At 47.7% G+C, this 16,339-nt stretch overlaps 8 protein-coding genes across 8 annotated transcripts, besides 8 other annotated features; all 8 read left to right on the top strand.

Moving 5' to 3' along the window:
• Nucleotides 1–337: 337 nt before the first annotated feature.
• Nucleotides 338–1,411, top strand: Tb09.211.4380 (hypothetical protein, conserved; the record flags this gene model as incomplete). The annotated part of the gene is made up of 1 exon (XM_822484.1): nt 338–1,411. One exon carries the CDS (start codon nt 338–340, stop codon nt 1,409–1,411), a length of 1,074 nt encoding a protein of 357 aa, XP_827577.1.
• A 221-nt stretch (nt 1,412–1,632) lies between these two features.
• Tb09.211.4370 (hypothetical protein, conserved) lies at nt 1,633–2,136 on the top strand (the record flags this gene model as incomplete). Its single annotated transcript, XM_822483.1, has 1 exon — nt 1,633–2,136. The coding sequence occupies one exon, from the start codon at nt 1,633–1,635 to the stop codon at nt 2,134–2,136; it is 504 nt and encodes a 167-aa protein (XP_827576.1).
• A 445-nt stretch (nt 2,137–2,581) lies between these two features.
• On the top strand, nt 2,582–5,401 carry Tb09.211.4360 (hypothetical protein, conserved; the record flags this gene model as incomplete). The annotated part of the gene is made up of 1 exon (XM_822482.1): nt 2,582–5,401. One exon carries the CDS (start codon nt 2,582–2,584, stop codon nt 5,399–5,401), a length of 2,820 nt encoding a protein of 939 aa, XP_827575.1.
• An 826-nt stretch (nt 5,402–6,227) lies between these two features.
• Nucleotides 6,228–6,248: a sequence feature (AT_rich).
• Nucleotides 6,249–6,708: 460 nt separating this feature from the next.
• Tb09.211.4350 (ribonuclease, putative) lies at nt 6,709–8,580 on the top strand (the record flags this gene model as incomplete). Its single annotated transcript, XM_822481.1, has 1 exon — nt 6,709–8,580. One exon carries the CDS (start codon nt 6,709–6,711, stop codon nt 8,578–8,580), a length of 1,872 nt encoding a protein of 623 aa, XP_827574.1.
• Nucleotides 8,581–8,632: 52 nt separating this feature from the next.
• Nucleotides 8,633–8,685: a sequence feature (GA-rich).
• A 393-nt stretch (nt 8,686–9,078) lies between these two features.
• On the top strand, nt 9,079–9,387 carry Tb09.211.4340 (hypothetical protein, unlikely; the record flags this gene model as incomplete). The annotated part of the gene is made up of 1 exon (XM_822480.1): nt 9,079–9,387. One exon carries the CDS (start codon nt 9,079–9,081, stop codon nt 9,385–9,387), a length of 309 nt encoding a protein of 102 aa, XP_827573.1.
• Nucleotides 9,134–9,171: a microsatellite.
• A 249-nt stretch (nt 9,388–9,636) lies between the features above and the next one.
• Nucleotides 9,637–9,702: a microsatellite.
• A 72-nt stretch (nt 9,703–9,774) lies between these two features.
• Nucleotides 9,775–9,807: a microsatellite.
• A 43-nt stretch (nt 9,808–9,850) lies between these two features.
• Nucleotides 9,851–9,978: a sequence feature (CT-rich).
• A 150-nt stretch (nt 9,979–10,128) lies between these two features.
• Nucleotides 10,129–10,158: a microsatellite.
• Nucleotides 10,159–10,444: 286 nt separating this feature from the next.
• Nucleotides 10,445–10,471: a microsatellite.
• A 7-nt stretch (nt 10,472–10,478) lies between these two features.
• Nucleotides 10,479–11,948, top strand: Tb09.211.4330 (aminopeptidase P, putative; the record flags this gene model as incomplete). The annotated part of the gene is made up of 1 exon (XM_822479.1): nt 10,479–11,948. One exon carries the CDS (start codon nt 10,479–10,481, stop codon nt 11,946–11,948), a length of 1,470 nt encoding a protein of 489 aa, XP_827572.1.
• An 895-nt stretch (nt 11,949–12,843) lies between these two features.
• Nucleotides 12,844–13,341, top strand: Tb09.211.4320 (hypothetical protein, conserved; the record flags this gene model as incomplete). Its single annotated transcript, XM_822478.1, has 1 exon — nt 12,844–13,341. One exon carries the CDS (start codon nt 12,844–12,846, stop codon nt 13,339–13,341), a length of 498 nt encoding a protein of 165 aa, XP_827571.1.
• A 633-nt stretch (nt 13,342–13,974) lies between these two features.
• On the top strand, nt 13,975–16,317 carry Tb09.211.4300 (hypothetical protein, conserved; the record flags this gene model as incomplete). The annotated part of the gene is made up of 1 exon (XM_822477.1): nt 13,975–16,317. One exon carries the CDS (start codon nt 13,975–13,977, stop codon nt 16,315–16,317), a length of 2,343 nt encoding a protein of 780 aa, XP_827570.1.
• Between the last annotated feature and the right edge of the window lie 22 nt (nt 16,318–16,339).

Here is a 16,339-nt window from a genome sequence, read left to right as displayed (position 1 = left end):
AGATACAGAGGAACTTATTTTCACTTTTTCTGGTGGTTTGTAAGTAAAAAAGGAAAAAAAAATGGAAAGATACAAGGGGGTAGGAAATTATCGGGCCTTTTCGGCTATGGAAGTTGCTCTCGCCCTTCCTTTAAAAAGTAATTTATTTACATATTGTTGTGTCGCGTCGAATCCTTCCTGTTATTTCCCTTTCTTTCTTCTCTGTGAAGTAGTGTCTCCACACTAAGCCGTTTCTCCCTTCATATTATTATTTGCTGTGGAAGGAACTGCTGGCTGTGTGCGAGAGTTTAGGCGGCCCGCGGTACAAAAACACAAACTAACTAGTAGTTGGGCATTTATGCGCCGCTTAGCTACCGCTTGTTGCCTCTCGTGTCACTTTGGCCGCTCGCAGCTCACGTCTGAACGTTTCATTCATATCACCCCGTTAGCTCTACTTGCATCACAGAGCGACAAGCCCGGGTACTCCAATGACGATGCATTAGGAGCCGAAGATCCCTTTAGGGCTGTTGGGGATGCGATGAAGGACCAACAACGGCAGCTTGAGAAGAATGAGGGGGGAAAGGGAGCACTACCTGATGATATCGACCCAACGGCATCGGCTCTTAACCGCCGCCGCAACCGCCGTAAGCGCACAGTTGATACCATATTGGGTGATGTCCTGCATGATGCGCTGCGGTTGCGGGATATGGGGCACAAACCAACCGCTGACTTTGTGTACAAACGCACGCAGGAGCGCATGTACGAGGAGGAGTACGGGCATAAACCGCCGAGTAAATCGGAAAACGCAGCCAAATACGTGCCGTTCCCTCCCGACTTTGGCCTACGGCGCCTGGTTCCGCTAGAAATGGACGATCCATGGCCTCAGCGGGCCATAACTCAGGAGAATCCTGTTTGGACTCGTCGTCAAGTTGAAGAAGATCGAGCGGCTACGGGGGGTGCAGGTTTGCGTGAGTGGGAGGCTAAGACATTTGGGCCCCGTGAGGGATTTGATTCCACTGGGGAGTTAACTGACGCAATGGACGAACTCGCCTATTGGGAGGAGTGCTTTCTGCGCTTCATTCGGGGGGCGCCACTGCCGCAGCGGCGAACGTTACCGCTTCTGCACGAGCATTACAGGTACTTAACACACCGCCTCATTCGGGCTGAGCGCCATTATATAGCAACGCGGGATGTGGTTCTGCTGAAGTGCCATGCATCTCCATCAGTATACAAAATGAGTGAAGATGTCGTAAACCGAGTCCGTGCGCTTTACTCGGAGACGCATCGCTCGCTTTCGAGCCCCAACTATGATCCGGTGCGCATGAAGAAGTCTGTTACCGGCCCTTTACTACAGATGAGTGAGGCTGAGTTTGAGGAATGGAAAAATGTGCAGAAGCATCGGAGGAATCGTTTTTTGTCAGAGATTCTTTAGGTGACGAAACCAAGTACTCATTATCGCTCCATCTGCCTTTCTTTTTTACCCCCTCACCGCACAAAAATCTGTATCATTCGTTCTTGTGTTATCATTGAAGGAACGCTTTTTGTAGGGCTTTGCTGCATACATTTTCTCTCCAACAAACCAATTAACACATCCCCCCTTCCTTCGATGTTTCAACGCACACCCCCACAATCACGCAGCTGTCTTTAGCAACAATGAGGCGGATCATGTCCCCTCGTGTGATGTGTGAAGTAAAGTTTGGGAGTCGGCCCGCACCGCTTGCCTGTAGTCGGATGTTTTTTATTCCTCCTCAACTTGCGAAGTTGATCGTCACCTCTGGTTTACTTATAGTTAAGGCCTTCCTTGTTGCACATCAGCAGGAGGCTAAGAGGTTGCGCGAGGAGGAGGAGAAGGAGGGCCATTCAGCTACGAACGCTCAGGTGGGGACAGGTAGTGCAGCCCTTATGACATCTTCGGAAGCATTGCAGATTCTTGGACTACAACCGAATATGTCCGTTCCATTGACAGCGGAATCGGATCGGCAGCTGGCCGCAGTGCGATTCGAGCATTTGTTCGCCATTGCGACACGATGCAAAAATGTATTTCTTCAGGGGAAATTGAGCGGGGCTTACAGAGTGTGTGTAGACCCCGAGTGGGATTTGAAGGATGAAGTGAAAGATAGCCATGGTAATTCTAGGGGAAATGACGCGATGTGGTAAGGTGGCACGCCCAATCAATTTTCGATTAATATCAAGACAGGGGAGATAATTGCCACGCTGGGTGCAGTAAACTGCCGAAGTTTCTACCAGTGTTTTTTTTTTTTTGTTTGGCGTCCTTCCTTTTCATAGTCCTTGTCGAATACGCTGCTGTTTCACACCCGTGAAGTTGAGAAAACGTGCAAGAGATTGAAATGAGCAACTCACTTGTTGTGGGGTTACAACGCCTCACTAATCACATTAATTTGGATAGCAACGTGACCGCATTCGTCCAAGTTAAGACGATATGCACGACGCACGAGTTTCAAAGCGTCAATCAAGCCACGCGTTAGTAGTCGTCCGGTTATCCTGCTGATTATTATTTTCTTCCTGTTGTTTACCTTTGTGTGGGGTGACATTTTATCATTTCATACATTTTTTTTTCCCGCTGGCTCCCACTACTTTACCGATGAGACGCTCTGTTGTTGCTCAAGGGTTTTCTTCTTTCTTCACTTCCCACCTTTCTAATAATTATTATTTTGGTGATTATCCTATTGCAGTGATGGGCAGCGTGGGACAGGCTATTCTTATCGCCCTTGCTTCAGCGTCCGACCCGGACCCTGGTGTGCGTCACCGTGGTGAGGCGCAGTTGCTGGAGCTCAAAGCGAATCCTCATGCCTTCTTTACAAGCTGCGCTGAGCTTTTGGTGGATGCAAACGTTCCGGTTCGTGGGCGACAACTCGTGGGATTCATGCTTAAGAACAGTCTTTCGCATCCGTGTTGTGTTCAGAATCCTGGGCTGCAGAACTCTGTGATGACCCAAGCTGTGGTGGACGCAGATTTTAGTATTCGCTCCGTCGCGTGCACCATCATTAGTTGTGCGGTGCGGGATGGACACTGGCCTGTGGATCCTGTGGTGAAAGTGCTTACCGAAATTATTACCACGCGGAGGGGCGATATCTCAGCGTTGCACGGGGCGATGCGTGCTCTTTCTCAGATTGTTGATGACTGCGTCCAGTTGCTTGACATGCGGCGGCTGACAGGAGCTGTGGTTGAAGCTATTTTACCTTTTCTCCAGGCACCAGTCGCTCCAGGTCGCGAAGGAGAGGAAGTGCAACTTGGCGCGTTGGAGGCAATGGCTATTCTGTTGGAACAGGCCGGTATGGAAGTCAATAATGTCTCGTACGCCAGTCTGCAACCTCATGCCCTCACGGTATTGGAGAGCTGCCTCCACAATTTGCAGAACCCGCCTTCCGATCGGCTGGCGACGAGATGTGTCAAGTGCCTTGTTCTGGTGCTTTGCTTCCATGAGGCCATTCCGGATCATTTGTTCCACAACTTAGCGAATCTCATGTCTCTGATGATGACTTCAGTTGAGGGGCGCGGTGAAGAGATCCGTATTGAGGCGACGGAGTTCTGGCGTGGCTGTCTGTGCTTTCCACGCTTTGCAACACTCATTGAACCCATGCTTGACAGTCTTATACCCGTGTTGATTCACTCGATGGTGTACTCTGAAATGGAAATTGGTATGCTGCAGGCGAACGCCGAGGATTGGAATGTCCCCGACAAAATTGACGAAATCAGACCGCGACATTACCAGGCCCGTGTGAATGACACGGCTGCCGATGAAGATGAAGATGGCGGTGACGGTGACGGTGACGAAGTGGAAGAGTGGAATTTACGACGTGTCTCAGCACTGACACTCGACACTATTGCTGAATACTACGGCGAGAGGATCGTTTTTACTGTGCTAACCTCTATAGACGATATGATGCAACCCAGCAAACCTTGGCAGCTGTTGGAGGCGGCCATTTTGGCCCTGGGCGCAATCATGGACGGCTGCTTCAGTTTCATGACGCCGTACCTCAAGGATATCAGCGATCGCTTGCTTCAACTTCTTCGAGATCCATCCGCCCATTTTCTTGTTGTAAGCATATCGCTATGGACTGGGACGCAGATCGGTCAGTATTTTGTGTCTGATGCCGAAATACTGAAAAATTTCTTGACGTGCGTATTGCAAAGGATGCAGAGCCCATCCAAACTTGTCCAAGAGTCGGCCACTGCCGCCCTCCAGAAGATCATCAACCTCTGTGATGATGGACAGCTGAGCAATGAGGTACCCGTGATTGTTGGAAGCATTACCCAGTGCCTGCGGGGCTACCAGTTGAAGAACCGTGTGTTGCTTTTGGAGACACTTGAGACGGTGTGCGATGTGTTAGAGGAACCACTACGATCGAGTCCGGACTCCGTGGAGGCACTTATGGGACCACTCGGCGCTATTTGGAGTGAGACTTCCAACGATAGCCCGCTTATATTTTCCTTTTTCAGCTGCATGTCGGGTGTGTGTCGGGCGATAGGTCCATCCATTCAACCTGCCTTGGCGAGGGAGGTCTTCGAGCGTTCCTACCAAATGTTACTGCTCCACGTACAGAAGCGTGCCGAAGCTAAGCAGTTAGGCGAAGACCCACCGGAGTACGAGTTTCTAGTGACCTCGGGCGATCTTCTTTCCGGGTTGTTTGATGCCTTGGGTGGGACGCTGGAGCCACTGGTTGAACAGTGCAACCCAGCACTGATCTCCACAGTGATACAAATGACACTTGACGAAGATATTGAGGTTCGCCGGAGTGGCTTCTCACTGCTCGGTGATGTGGCCAAGAACGTTCCCGTCCTAGTGCAGCAGCGATTAGGTGATGTCGTCAAATCTGCCATGGATAATCTCGCAGATTTCAGTGACAACACTAGCAGCGTAGCGAGCAATGTGGCATGGTGCCTGTGTAACTTGTTGGAGAACCAAATGGATGTCAACGGTGTCCAGATGTTGGATGTGACAAATGGTCTTCCGCAGTTGTTTGCAGCAATTGCTCACATCCTTGGTGGTCGTTCCCTCACTGCAGATATGCGCAATATGGTGGAGAATATGTGCGTCTGCCTTGGATACATGCTGTACACAAATCCCGAGGTTGAATCAATCTCCGGATGCCCACTAGAGCTCTTCGCCGAGCGATTCTGTATGTACATGCGTAATGTGAAGGATGGTCCCCACACGGAGGCAGCTTTGAAGGGGTTCATCGGCGCAACGCGTCAAAAGGTTCCGTTTGTGGTGGGGCTCCTCCACCTCTTCTTCGACCTCGCCATCTCCGTGGCATCATCCAGTGCGGAGCTGAAGGGATCCATCTTAGAGTTATTGAATGCGGCAAAGGCACACAACCCTTCCTTGTGGCAGGAGAAAATGTTGCAGTACAGCGAACAGCTTCGTGTGCGTCTCTATCATGTCTATGGTATCCAGTAAACAAAGGAATGGAATGTTGCACAATGGAAGTAGCAAGTGCAAAGAGAGGTACAGGACACTAGGGAAAGAATGAAATGGGAATGAATGGGTGGTGGGGTGTACGGATTGTTAAGGCAAATAAACGTTTAAACAATAAGGAGCACCACGCCCAGTGTTTTACCACCGAATGAAGGAGGATGGAACCTCTGATGTGGGCGGGTAGAGGAGAAGTAAGTGGCGAGCAGGTAAACAAACGATGATGTACGTGTTTGAGTAATGCGTCGGTAAGTGGAGTCGATGGAGACTTAATATTAAAATGATTAGGAGGAAAAGGAGGGGGTGTGGATTTAAAGGAAAGATCACAGAGAGAAGATTGGAGAGCTGTGTTTATTTGTGCTATCAAGATATGATCAGCTACTTTTTATGCCTGTATTTATCTTTCAAGCGGTTTGCTCCTCACCCGCACACCTAAAATATTTCACAATATAAACGTATGAAACACATGCTTTTTTAAAAATTTCTTTATTTGCATCTGTGATTCGTCCTTTTCTTTTATCGATTCAGCTGTCTTCTCCGCTCTTATTTATTTATTTATTTTTGGAACTGTTGGTTCAGAACGTCGCCTTGGACCACGCTTTAACGGTTTTAATGAATTAGCTATACACAGGAGTCGTTAATTAGACCAGCGGCACTGGAGTGAACATAGTAGTAGCAATGTTAAGATTTCAAAGGATGGGAAAGTTAGCGTTGGCGCTGTTGCGATGCGAAGGATTTTGAGGTTCTTTCTGCATCCTATCACCCGCAATCCGCTTTCTCACATCGGTGATTCAAAGTTTGTTGTGCCCACTTTTTTTTTTAATTTTAAAATCACAGTATAACGTTATGCAGATGTCTGTCTGTCCGTCTCACGCCCGGAGCACATGTGCAACACATAATGTATTTAAAATTTGTAAGGTACACAATGCGAGTGATTTGTCGCACCATTATGTGAGGCAATGACGAATTTATGATTTCCTCTTGTTTTACCTGTACCTCTGGCACACTTGTCGTTTTGCAGGTATGCTGCTTTTGTAGTGTTGTAGAAACTGAGCCATATTCTGACTCTTTTGCGTTTATTGTCAAAAAATTCCTCATCTTCGGAAAAAGAGTTCAAATTTACTGTTCTTTCTAGTGCGTATTGGTGTCTTTTCCAACCTCCCTTTTTTTTTTTGAAAAAAAAATTACTTTTAGAGTATTTAGTATTAGGTGACGATTGAGTTCAAGAAAGACAAAGGAAACGAGGTGACAAGAGGTGTTGGAAGCAGGAATATCCAAAAGAAAACGCAAATATGAAGCTCATTACACGGAACAATTTTGAAGAAGTTTACCCCGAATTTGTGGCTGCTCTTCAGGGTGCCTCATACATTGCCGTTGACATGGAGTTCACGGGCATTGATCGGAGAGCCACAACAAACTTCCTACGACCACCAGAGGAAGCATTCGAAGACAAGATAGCGGCCGCTCGTCACTTTTCTGTAGTTCAGATTGGCTTCAGTATTTTTCGGGGTACTGAACTCCTGTCTCCTCAAAGCGGTCGGGACTCCAGGGGTGCCACCGGTGACCCGTCTGCTTCAAGCGCATACAAGGAAACGATGTTGAAGGAATTGCAGTCCTTCCGTCCGCAGGACAGTGATGTCCAAGGGTTGGTTGAGGTTTTGCAATCTATGGCAAACAAGGGGCGGGTGGATCCTAAGGATGTTTCCAAAATGGAGGATTTGCGAAAGAAAATCAGGCAGAGGTGCTCGCAAACCAGCGCAGGCACCATATACGATGAGTTGAGTGCATACGATGCGCTTGATGAAGTGGATAAGGCGATTGATCTTGCTACTCGCTGGGAAAAACGACTGACCTCCCCCAGGCGTCAGTTATGGGCACGCAGCTACTCCTTTTACTTGCTTCCCGCTGCTTGGTTGGATGATCAAGATCCCGAGTTGGTACTGTCGACGAAAACGATGGAGTTCCTGCGGAGCAATAATATGGATTTAAACATGTGGATCTCCGAGGGGTTGTCCGTCGTTCCATTCGAACCATACGCGAGGGCGCGAAGGGCTGATCGCATTGCAGCTGAGCTATCGGATCCAAAAAAGGAGATGGATGCGAAGTTGGTTGCTCTGAGGCAGTGGATGCAGGGGGTTACGGATTGTGACATACGGGATCACTTGCTCGGTGAGTTTAACGAAATTGAGAATTTTGCTCGCAACGGTGAACTACACGAAAGCTTGGAAGTGTGCTTACCTCACCTCAGCCAATCCCACCTATCTAAATTTAATGCGTTGATGCGGGATTTGGGATTGCGGGTCTCGAAGCGAATCATGAAGAAGTTACCACCGGAGGCTACGACTCATGAAACCATCTTTCGGAACCCGCGGTACTTCGGCACACGTTTGCTCTCCGCTCTCGTAACGGCCACTCGGCAGAGGCGCAAACCTCTCGTCATTCACAATGGTTTATCGGATTTGGCGTTCCTTTGCTGTTTGATGCACAAAGAACCTCCGCAGAACATCGTGGAGTTTAAGCGACTTGTGCGCGAAGTGTTCCCAGTGTTCTACGATACTCGGACGTTAACATGTGCACCTTCTTTGCAAAGCATTATCGGACTCACTGGACCTCTAATGAAGACATATCTCATCCTTAGCGAGCAAAACAAGACGGTAGATATTTATCATGATGCGGCGAATAATTTTTCTACAGATGGTGGACCGAAAGAGCATGATGCAGCCTGGGATGCCTTTATGACAGGCAGTCTCTTTGCTTTCGCGCAGCAAGAGCTTGCGCAGGTGAATGCAGATTACCGCCGCCTGTGCGGCATCACTCCAGTTCATGGTTGCATATTTAGTGTGCACTTTTTGGATGACAATGAAGACTGTCTTGTCCAACCACGCTCGGCAGCAGCTTATTTACTTCACAGAAGTGATAACCGTGGCTTTCATACAGATTCCCTTCGTGACAAATTTGGCACCCTCGTTAAATGCGTTACTTTCATGTATAATGGGGATGACTGCCTCGTCACAATTTCGGATGCTGCGGTGTCAAAAAGAATGTTATCTCAGATTGAGCAGATATTGCATAGCTGGGCACAGGCACAGGGTTATTCTGTAACTGCACTAGATGTGGAGGGTCAGATGAACAGGCATCGGATCAAACATTTGACTGAGAAGTAGCATTAGTGCTTGCGCCAACTCCTATGGAGATGCTCATTTGTACACAATCCTCTCTTTTTTTTCCTCTTCTTCTTCTTTTCCTCACTCCCTTTTCTTTTTGTTTTTTAATTGTACTGTAGCGCGTTGGGAAGTTCAGATAACCCCCCCAAAAAGTACATGTATGAATGTACATAAGTGGAGGCTCCGGTATTGATGTTGTTTCCGTTGGTGTGTTGTTTTCGCATTATATTATTATTACTATTGTTATGGTGCTTCCTTCTCGAATATTCTTTTTTTTTTGTTCTTCACCCACTCGCTTCATATGATATACGCGCGTACAGGAAAAAAAAAAATGTCACAAACACAAATCGCATGTTTATATGTTTACACATATAATACGTCTTGTAGTCAAATAGATGGAGTACATTCCCGCTTTTACACCTCTTCTTTTTCTTTTTCTTTTTCTTCCCTTTCCTTTTCGTGTCTGCGTGTGCGTGTTTTCTTGCAGCCCCTTTTGGCATGACGTTTGGTGATTTTTTTTTCTTTTCTTCCCCGTCCCCCAGCTGTTGTCTTTTCTCTCTCCCTCTCCCTCTCCCTCTCCCTCTCCCTTTCTTTTTGTTTTGCTTAAAAATTATGTGTTCAATTCCGAGCGTTTGGGCGCATATATATTTTTTTCCACCCTTCTTTTTTTCGTTTCTTAATTTTTTTAATTGTTATTGTCGTTGTTTGTGTAAACAATTTTCTTACCTTTTTTTATTTCTATTCCGCCTTGTGCCATATAACTGTGCGTGTGCAGACCTGACAAATAACCGAGTTTGGTTTGCCTGATGAAGGCGATGATTTTTTTTTTTTCTGTTGTTGTTGTTTTTTCCACCAAATGATGAAAGGAAAAAAAAAAAGAACAGAAAAGGGCGGTTGCCCGCATATTGGAAGTGGGTTGTTGGAAGTTGAAAGACAAAAACAAAATGTAGTGAAATATATTTAGTGCTCACAGTGAGAGAAACATGGGGACATGTGCGTGGTGGGGCGGGGGAAGAGGGGAAGGGAAAGTGGGGAAGCGTTTCAAATCAACTTTGGTATATTTGTATGTTTTTTTTTAAATATTTCTTTTATATATTTTTAAAAATATATATATATATATATTATTTTCTATACTATTTTTCTACGTTCCACAAAAGGGGCTTGGAGGAAAATAAACATCGGCACGAACGTATATATTATCATCATTATTATTATTGTTGTTGTTGTCGCCGTGATATATAATGACGAAAAAGTTAAAGTAGCTAGATATAAGGAAAGGAAGAAGGTGAAATGAATGGAAAGGGAATGTAAAGAGAAAAAAAAAGAAAGGTGAAGTGGAGGAGAGTGGGATAGATGACAATTGAGAAAAAAGAACGGAAATAAAAGGAATCGGAAAGGGGAATATTCGATTTGAAACAGGCGCCGAGATGTCAGTGGGGAGGGTGGAAATTTTCGTGCGCATATTTATATAAGCGTGCAGGTATACGTGGTGCTGTGTAGTTTAATGAGTCTAAAGCCGCGCTATCTTCCTTTTGCTTCGTTTTATGCCATCATCATCATCATTATTATTATCATCATTTTGTAGCGGCTCTGACAACCTTTTCTTCCGCCTCACCTCAACAATAACAATCCTTCATGATTATAATTATTTCAATGGCTGGATTTTGTATGCTCTTTTTTACGGCGCGCTACATTCATCAGATGTCCCATTTATTCCGTTCGCTCTCCCCCTGCGCTTCTCACTTCTCCTTTGAAATTGATAGCATTGACAAACTCCGTGGTATCAAACAACGAAGGAGAGGGAAAGGAAAGGGGGAACAAAAGTAAGGTAAGATCACTTGTAACCGACTTGTGCGACGTTTTCAGAGAGAGAAAGAGAGAGAGAGAGAGAACACGACATGTCGTCAAATTGTATTCGCAACACCGCCTATCCATTCGAGATCAGTCCAGATATGTACAAGGAGCAGCGCCAGCGCCTTGCTGCATCGATGCGGACATGCATGGATGACACACACGCCGCTTTCCTTCAAGGGAGTTCGGAGGTTCCGGTAAACTCCACTGATGTGAACCATCTCTTTTGGCAGGAGAGTTATTTCGCTTACCTATTCGGTTGTGACATTCCTGATTGTTTCGGTGCTGTTCTTACTGATGGCACTGGAATTCTTTTCATTCCCCGCCTCCCGGCATCATACGCGGTTTGGATGGGTGAGTTGCCCACTCCCGCAAGCGTCAAGGAGGCGACGGGCGTGGAGGAGGTTTACTACACGGATGAGATTAATGAAACATTCGCTGCGAAGGGTGTGACTACGGTTGAGGTGATGAAGGGGGTAAACAGCGACAGTGGCCTCAATGTGCTGACGGCTCAACTTCCCCAACCTTCGAAGTTGAATACATCTACTGACTTTCTTTTTGATACATTAAGTCGGCAACGCTGCTACAAGACGGATTTAGAAATCGACCTTCTGCGGTATGTGTGTCGTGTTTCCAGCGATGCTCACATTCATGTGATGCAACAGTGCAAGCCCGGTATGTCCCAGCACCAACTCGAATCCACCTTTTTGCATCATGTTTATTACCACGGCGGTTGCAGGAAGGTGGCGTATACGTGCATCTGCGCTACGGGACACTACGGCGCAGTGCTGCATTACCCAAATAACGACGCACCCATTGAGGATGGCTCTATGGCCCTGCTAGATATGGGAGGCCACTACATGGGATATGCAAGTGACATTACTTGCTCCTTTCCCGTGAACGGTAAGTTTACCTCTGACCAAGTGATGATATACAATGCCGTTCTGGACGCGCACGACTCAGTGATGAAGAGTCTCAGACCCGGTACAAACTGGGTGGATATGCACAAGTTGGCGTTGCGTGTCATGTGCAAGCACTTGCTGCGTGCTGGTTTACTCATGGGAGATGTAGACACCATAATGCAAAAGCGTATTATGGGTCTCTTCCAACCTCATGGGCTGGGGCATTTGCTCGGCATGGATGTGCACGATGTAGGGGGCTACTTGGAAGATTGTCCCAAGCGCCCTGTCGAGAGCGACTGCTGTAAGTTGAGAACGGCACGGGTGCTGGAGAAGGGAATGTGCCTCACTGTGGAACCCGGTTGTTATATTAATCGTTCGCTTCTTACCGATGCCTTCGTCAACCCTGAAATGAAACCTCACCTCCATGAGGAAGGGCTCCGGAAGCTGTGGAACTTTGGTGGTGTGCGCATTGAGAGCGATGTGGTAATTACCGAAACAGGTGTCGTAAACCTTACGGTCGTCCCGCGAACAGTGGAGGAGATTGAACGCACAATGGCTGGTGTGCCATTCGTCGGTGAACCAGTGGTGTTCGTTAACCAAAAAAATGCCCCTTGAAAGAAAAGATGAGTGGAATTGCTCCTCCCCCCCCTTTTCTTTCCAGTACGTCATCTGATTTTCGCTGCTTCCAGCTATCCTCCAACCGTGTATACGTTATCTACTATCCGCGTGTGCACATTTATGCTCAGAAGCACGTGCAGAATTTGAATTTATTATTCTGTACCGTATATGGCTTTCAGCTGTTCCGCCTGAATGTTGAGGGTAGCAGAGTAGGGAACGGCGGGGTGGATTAGTTGAATATGTACCCAGAAAAGCATCAGTACATCATCTTTGATGGCAAGAAGGTGGCTTCCTCCCGCTTCAGAGAAGTAATAGTGAGGAGGTGCTTACTCCTGTCCGTTTAAGCGCTCTTGTTTGTTTCTTTCATATTGTATTAAACTTACTTTTTCTTTTGTCTGTTTGCTCCCCCGGAGAAGCAGAGAGACCGCGTTTATTTTCCCCTCTTTCAGGTGAGAGAAGAGGGAAATGTGTAGCAGACACTTGGTTTATGGGCCCAAGTATTTGTGTGGGGAAATGAATGATAGTCATCTGTTGTGTGGTGATAACAGATTGTGTGAGTGGTGAAACTTCCACATATCTGTTCAATCTGCTCACCAGTAATACTGGTTTGTGTGTTGTTTTTTCGTCCTCTTTACAGTTGATGTCGTTTTCGAGAAGTGGGATGTGTTTGGTCGTCGAGTGTGTATTTATGGGGGTTTGGGTATCCCCTCCATTATGCTGAACTCAAAAACACGTTCCCCTCAGTTGCCGTTATTCATAACAACGTGCTGCACTTCATCTCGCTTTTTTGTTTTGTACCATACATGATTGCGTATTTGATTATCTATGTTTTTATCATATGTGTTGTTTGGCTATTGGTCGCTTCTTTCTTTCACCCCACATGTAGCTTCTAATGAAGAAGGCAAAAAAACAAGAGCCTGGTGGAAGGGGCATTCTAAAACACAGTTCGTCACCGGCTGGTAGTGAATCAAAGATGGCTTGGAAGTGCGCTACAGCCGTCTTGGATAAGGGTTCGGATATTGCCGATATCTTTGGTGTAATTAAAGATAAAAAACTGCAGTCTAGTGCCCAACCGGCGCGTGGCACGGTAAAGGGACAGTCACGGCTCACTACCTCCGATGGTCTTTATCGTGCGCCAGAGAAGACGTTGGAGCTGAGCGATGCAGATTTCTTTAACGTGTCCTCACAGCCAAAGGAAAAGAAGGGTAGAAATAAGAAGACGGGAAAAGGTGGCGGCCCACTGGCTGATTGTGAAGTACCGGAAACATTGCTCAGGCGGGAAGGTGTTGACCGCATCATTACCGTAGAGGAGCTGCGGAAAATTACATCATCAAACCCCAATGCGGGGACAACTCCAAATTGCCCCTTTGATTGTGACTGCTGTTTTTAAGACTTTGTCTAGGTAAAAAAGGTGTTTGTGTGTGGCGGAGGCAGGGGGTGAAGACCTGCAGGTGTAAACCACAAGTCCCTTTTTTGTTTTATTTTGGTCGTTTAACTGGAATGTGTACACGTTTATACCTGAGTGGTGTGTGGTAACGTCTCGACTATGCGGTTCGTGGGCTAGCACGTCTCACCACCTGGTAAAAATCTGTGGCGCTGCGGCTAACGGCACCGGTGGCGGTGGATTTGGAGGTGGAGTTTTCAAAAGTGGAAAACATTCGCCGGTGGTGCCGATAACACCTATGTTTCATTATTATGGCGTGTCCCGTTAGTGTATTAGTTGCTTGGGTCGATTTTATTCTCCCCTGTACCTTATTTCCTTCCCCCTTCTATTTTTTGACACTCCCCTTCCTTTTTTTTTTCACTGTGTGTGCTCTTCGTTGCGGTGTACTTGCAACGAAGCCCAATATATCAGCGGCGATCGTGGAGGAGTTAGGGAGAGTCGTACACCGCAGCGAAAGCGTTTTGTGCGCGTGCGTGTGCGTCTGTGTCTTCACGTCAGTGAGAGCATTTCCCACTTCACAACACCTCGTCCCATTTTCCTTTTACTATCATTTACGATTGCAGTGTTTCCTCGTGTGGAATGGATGTGCATTCCCCGTTACGATGTGCCCCTGCCCGTCGCTCACTTAAGTTCCCCGTGGGAGAACAATCACGGAATTTTCTGGCCTTCGATCCGTCAATCAGCAAACATGACCGCATGATTTTCCATATGGGGGTTCTTGCTCACGCCGAGTCACTCATTGATTCGGATATTCTGCCGTGCTTCACCGTGCCGGTGTACTTACCGGGGAATTACACAGAGTTACGGGTGATTACAGACAGACGTCATCCGGCATTCGGGCAAATTGGCCTCTTTGCGAAGAGGACGATTCCAGCGAATTTTGTTGTCACGCCCTACAGCGGTTATGTGGAGATTTTTGGGACTTCATGCAGCTCGAGAACATATACCATGGGTTACGGATCACTCAGTGATGATTACGCACTGGATGCGGAGTTTGCTGGAAATTATGGTCGGTTTGCGAACGATCCGAGAGGGATGGAGGGCGTTACGGCAAACATTAGTGCGGAGAGCCGCTTCACCGCACGTGGGGAGACATACACTGCTCTTGTCAGCAGACGAATCATTAATAAGGGGGAGGAAATTCTTATGTCGTATGGGAAGGCTCACAACTTGACGCACAGCCCGTGGACGGGGATCAAAGGTGAGTTGTTGACACGATATCGCGTGAGAAGTCCCATGCCATTTCAATTTCGGGGTGTAACGAGGCTTGAGGGCAAGTACAACGACAGCAATATTAGTGTTGACAATCGCGGGGGAAACTCGAGGATTGTGGGAGTATTGTCAGCTAACAGCTTGCAACCCTGCTGCAGCAACCAAAATAGAGTAACCAGTGGAGGGGTTACCGAGCGGAGCAGGAGCGGCAGTGGCCAACCAAGTACGAGTACGAGTGATACTGACGTGGAGTTGTTTTGGGAGTGCCCACAATGTGGAATGTGGAGCATCCGCAACTTTCCCACACCCCAAGTTGACTTCTGCCCGTACTGTCGCTCACCTCGGGTATATCGAACTCGGTTAGTTGCGGTTTGCTGCAGGGCGCCGCTGCCGCAAGAGGTGTTGACGGGCCCCACGTTACCGACCGAACCCGTTGCTTCGCAGCGTGAAACCATCAGTTCCACAGACGCACAAAATATTGCAGATGGCACTGTTGGTTCCAGTCCTGAGGCTAACTCTCACTGTTCTCATTTGTCCATGCAGTCCAAGGACATACATAACGAGGACAACATCCGCGGCAGTCAAAGCAAGAGTTCAAGTGGAAGTGGAAGCACACAAGCTTCTTCAACCACGCTGTTTACATCTCATCCCATAAATTGGCCCCTGAACGTTCCGTTCTTACCGTGGCAGGTTTGGGATGCGGCGGTGCCGCTTACGACGATCGGCAGACACTCCAAATTTGACACCCATAATGACATATTTTTGTATACAGTGAATACGCTAGCGGAACAGGAGGCCGATCAACCGTTGTCAGACGAAATGCACCAAAGTGACAATAATTGTGGTGGTAGTTCCTCGCAAAACGAGCGCAACGAGGATGATGAGGATGGGGCAGAGGAGGAACCCCACGAAACGCGCGGAAAGAAGCGACCTCGGAGAGGTCGCCAGCCCCGGGTCCGGCGAAAGAAGGAAGAATTGTGGGTAAAAGAGGACCAAAACATTAGTGATCCGCACGTGCCCGGGAAATATGATATCGCCAAGCGCTGTGGTACAGTTGGTAGTTCCCCCGCTGCCGAGCGGGGGTTCTGTACCGATTACTTCTTCCTGTTGTCAGACTCACTGATTTGTAGTGGTAGTGGGGACGATGACGCGAATGCACTTCGAGCAGTACGGAGTTTGTTGAGTGACGTCACACGTCGGGTATTCGCCGGTAAGACGTACCGCAGCGGCGATGTTGTTGCATCCGTTGGCGGGTTGATTCAACTGGTGCACGACACGAGGAGGAGGCCCGACGGGTCCGTGATGCGAATTCCTATGAAGTACTTCATACCAAAGAGGGTGCGTGATGAGCTCAGCAGCAACCATAAGGGGGTTGGCGCCGAAGCGGCGGTTGAACGCATGGCGTTGGTGGATCTTCTAAGGCTGTTTGAGAGCCTTGCGCTAGTGGTTACAAATGAATTAATGTTTTGTCCCTGTATCGCCTTGCCGGACAGAGGTGATTGCGGAAGTACAAGCACTTCTGTCATAACTTTCAGCGGGAGCGAGGTCGGAGCCAATGCGCGAGATCCCTCACTAACGTCTCAACGGGTACTTGAGTTGTGCAATCTGCAATTTGTGCTCACAGTAGATGCACTCGGCTGCCCATACATTGCTGCAGTCGCAACGAAGGATATTAACACATTTGATCCATTTTTGGCTCGCATAGGCTAATAATAGTGCAAAATGGTGGGCG

This window comes from Trypanosoma brucei, chromosome 9 (genome assembly GCF_000002445.2).
Source record: "Trypanosoma brucei brucei TREU927 chromosome 9, whole genome shotgun sequence".
NCBI classification, from domain to species: Eukaryota; Euglenozoa; class Kinetoplastea; order Trypanosomatida; family Trypanosomatidae; genus Trypanosoma; species Trypanosoma brucei.
The sequence above is the reverse complement of the archived record's forward strand: the minus strand, read 5'-3'. Positions and strand labels throughout refer to the sequence as shown.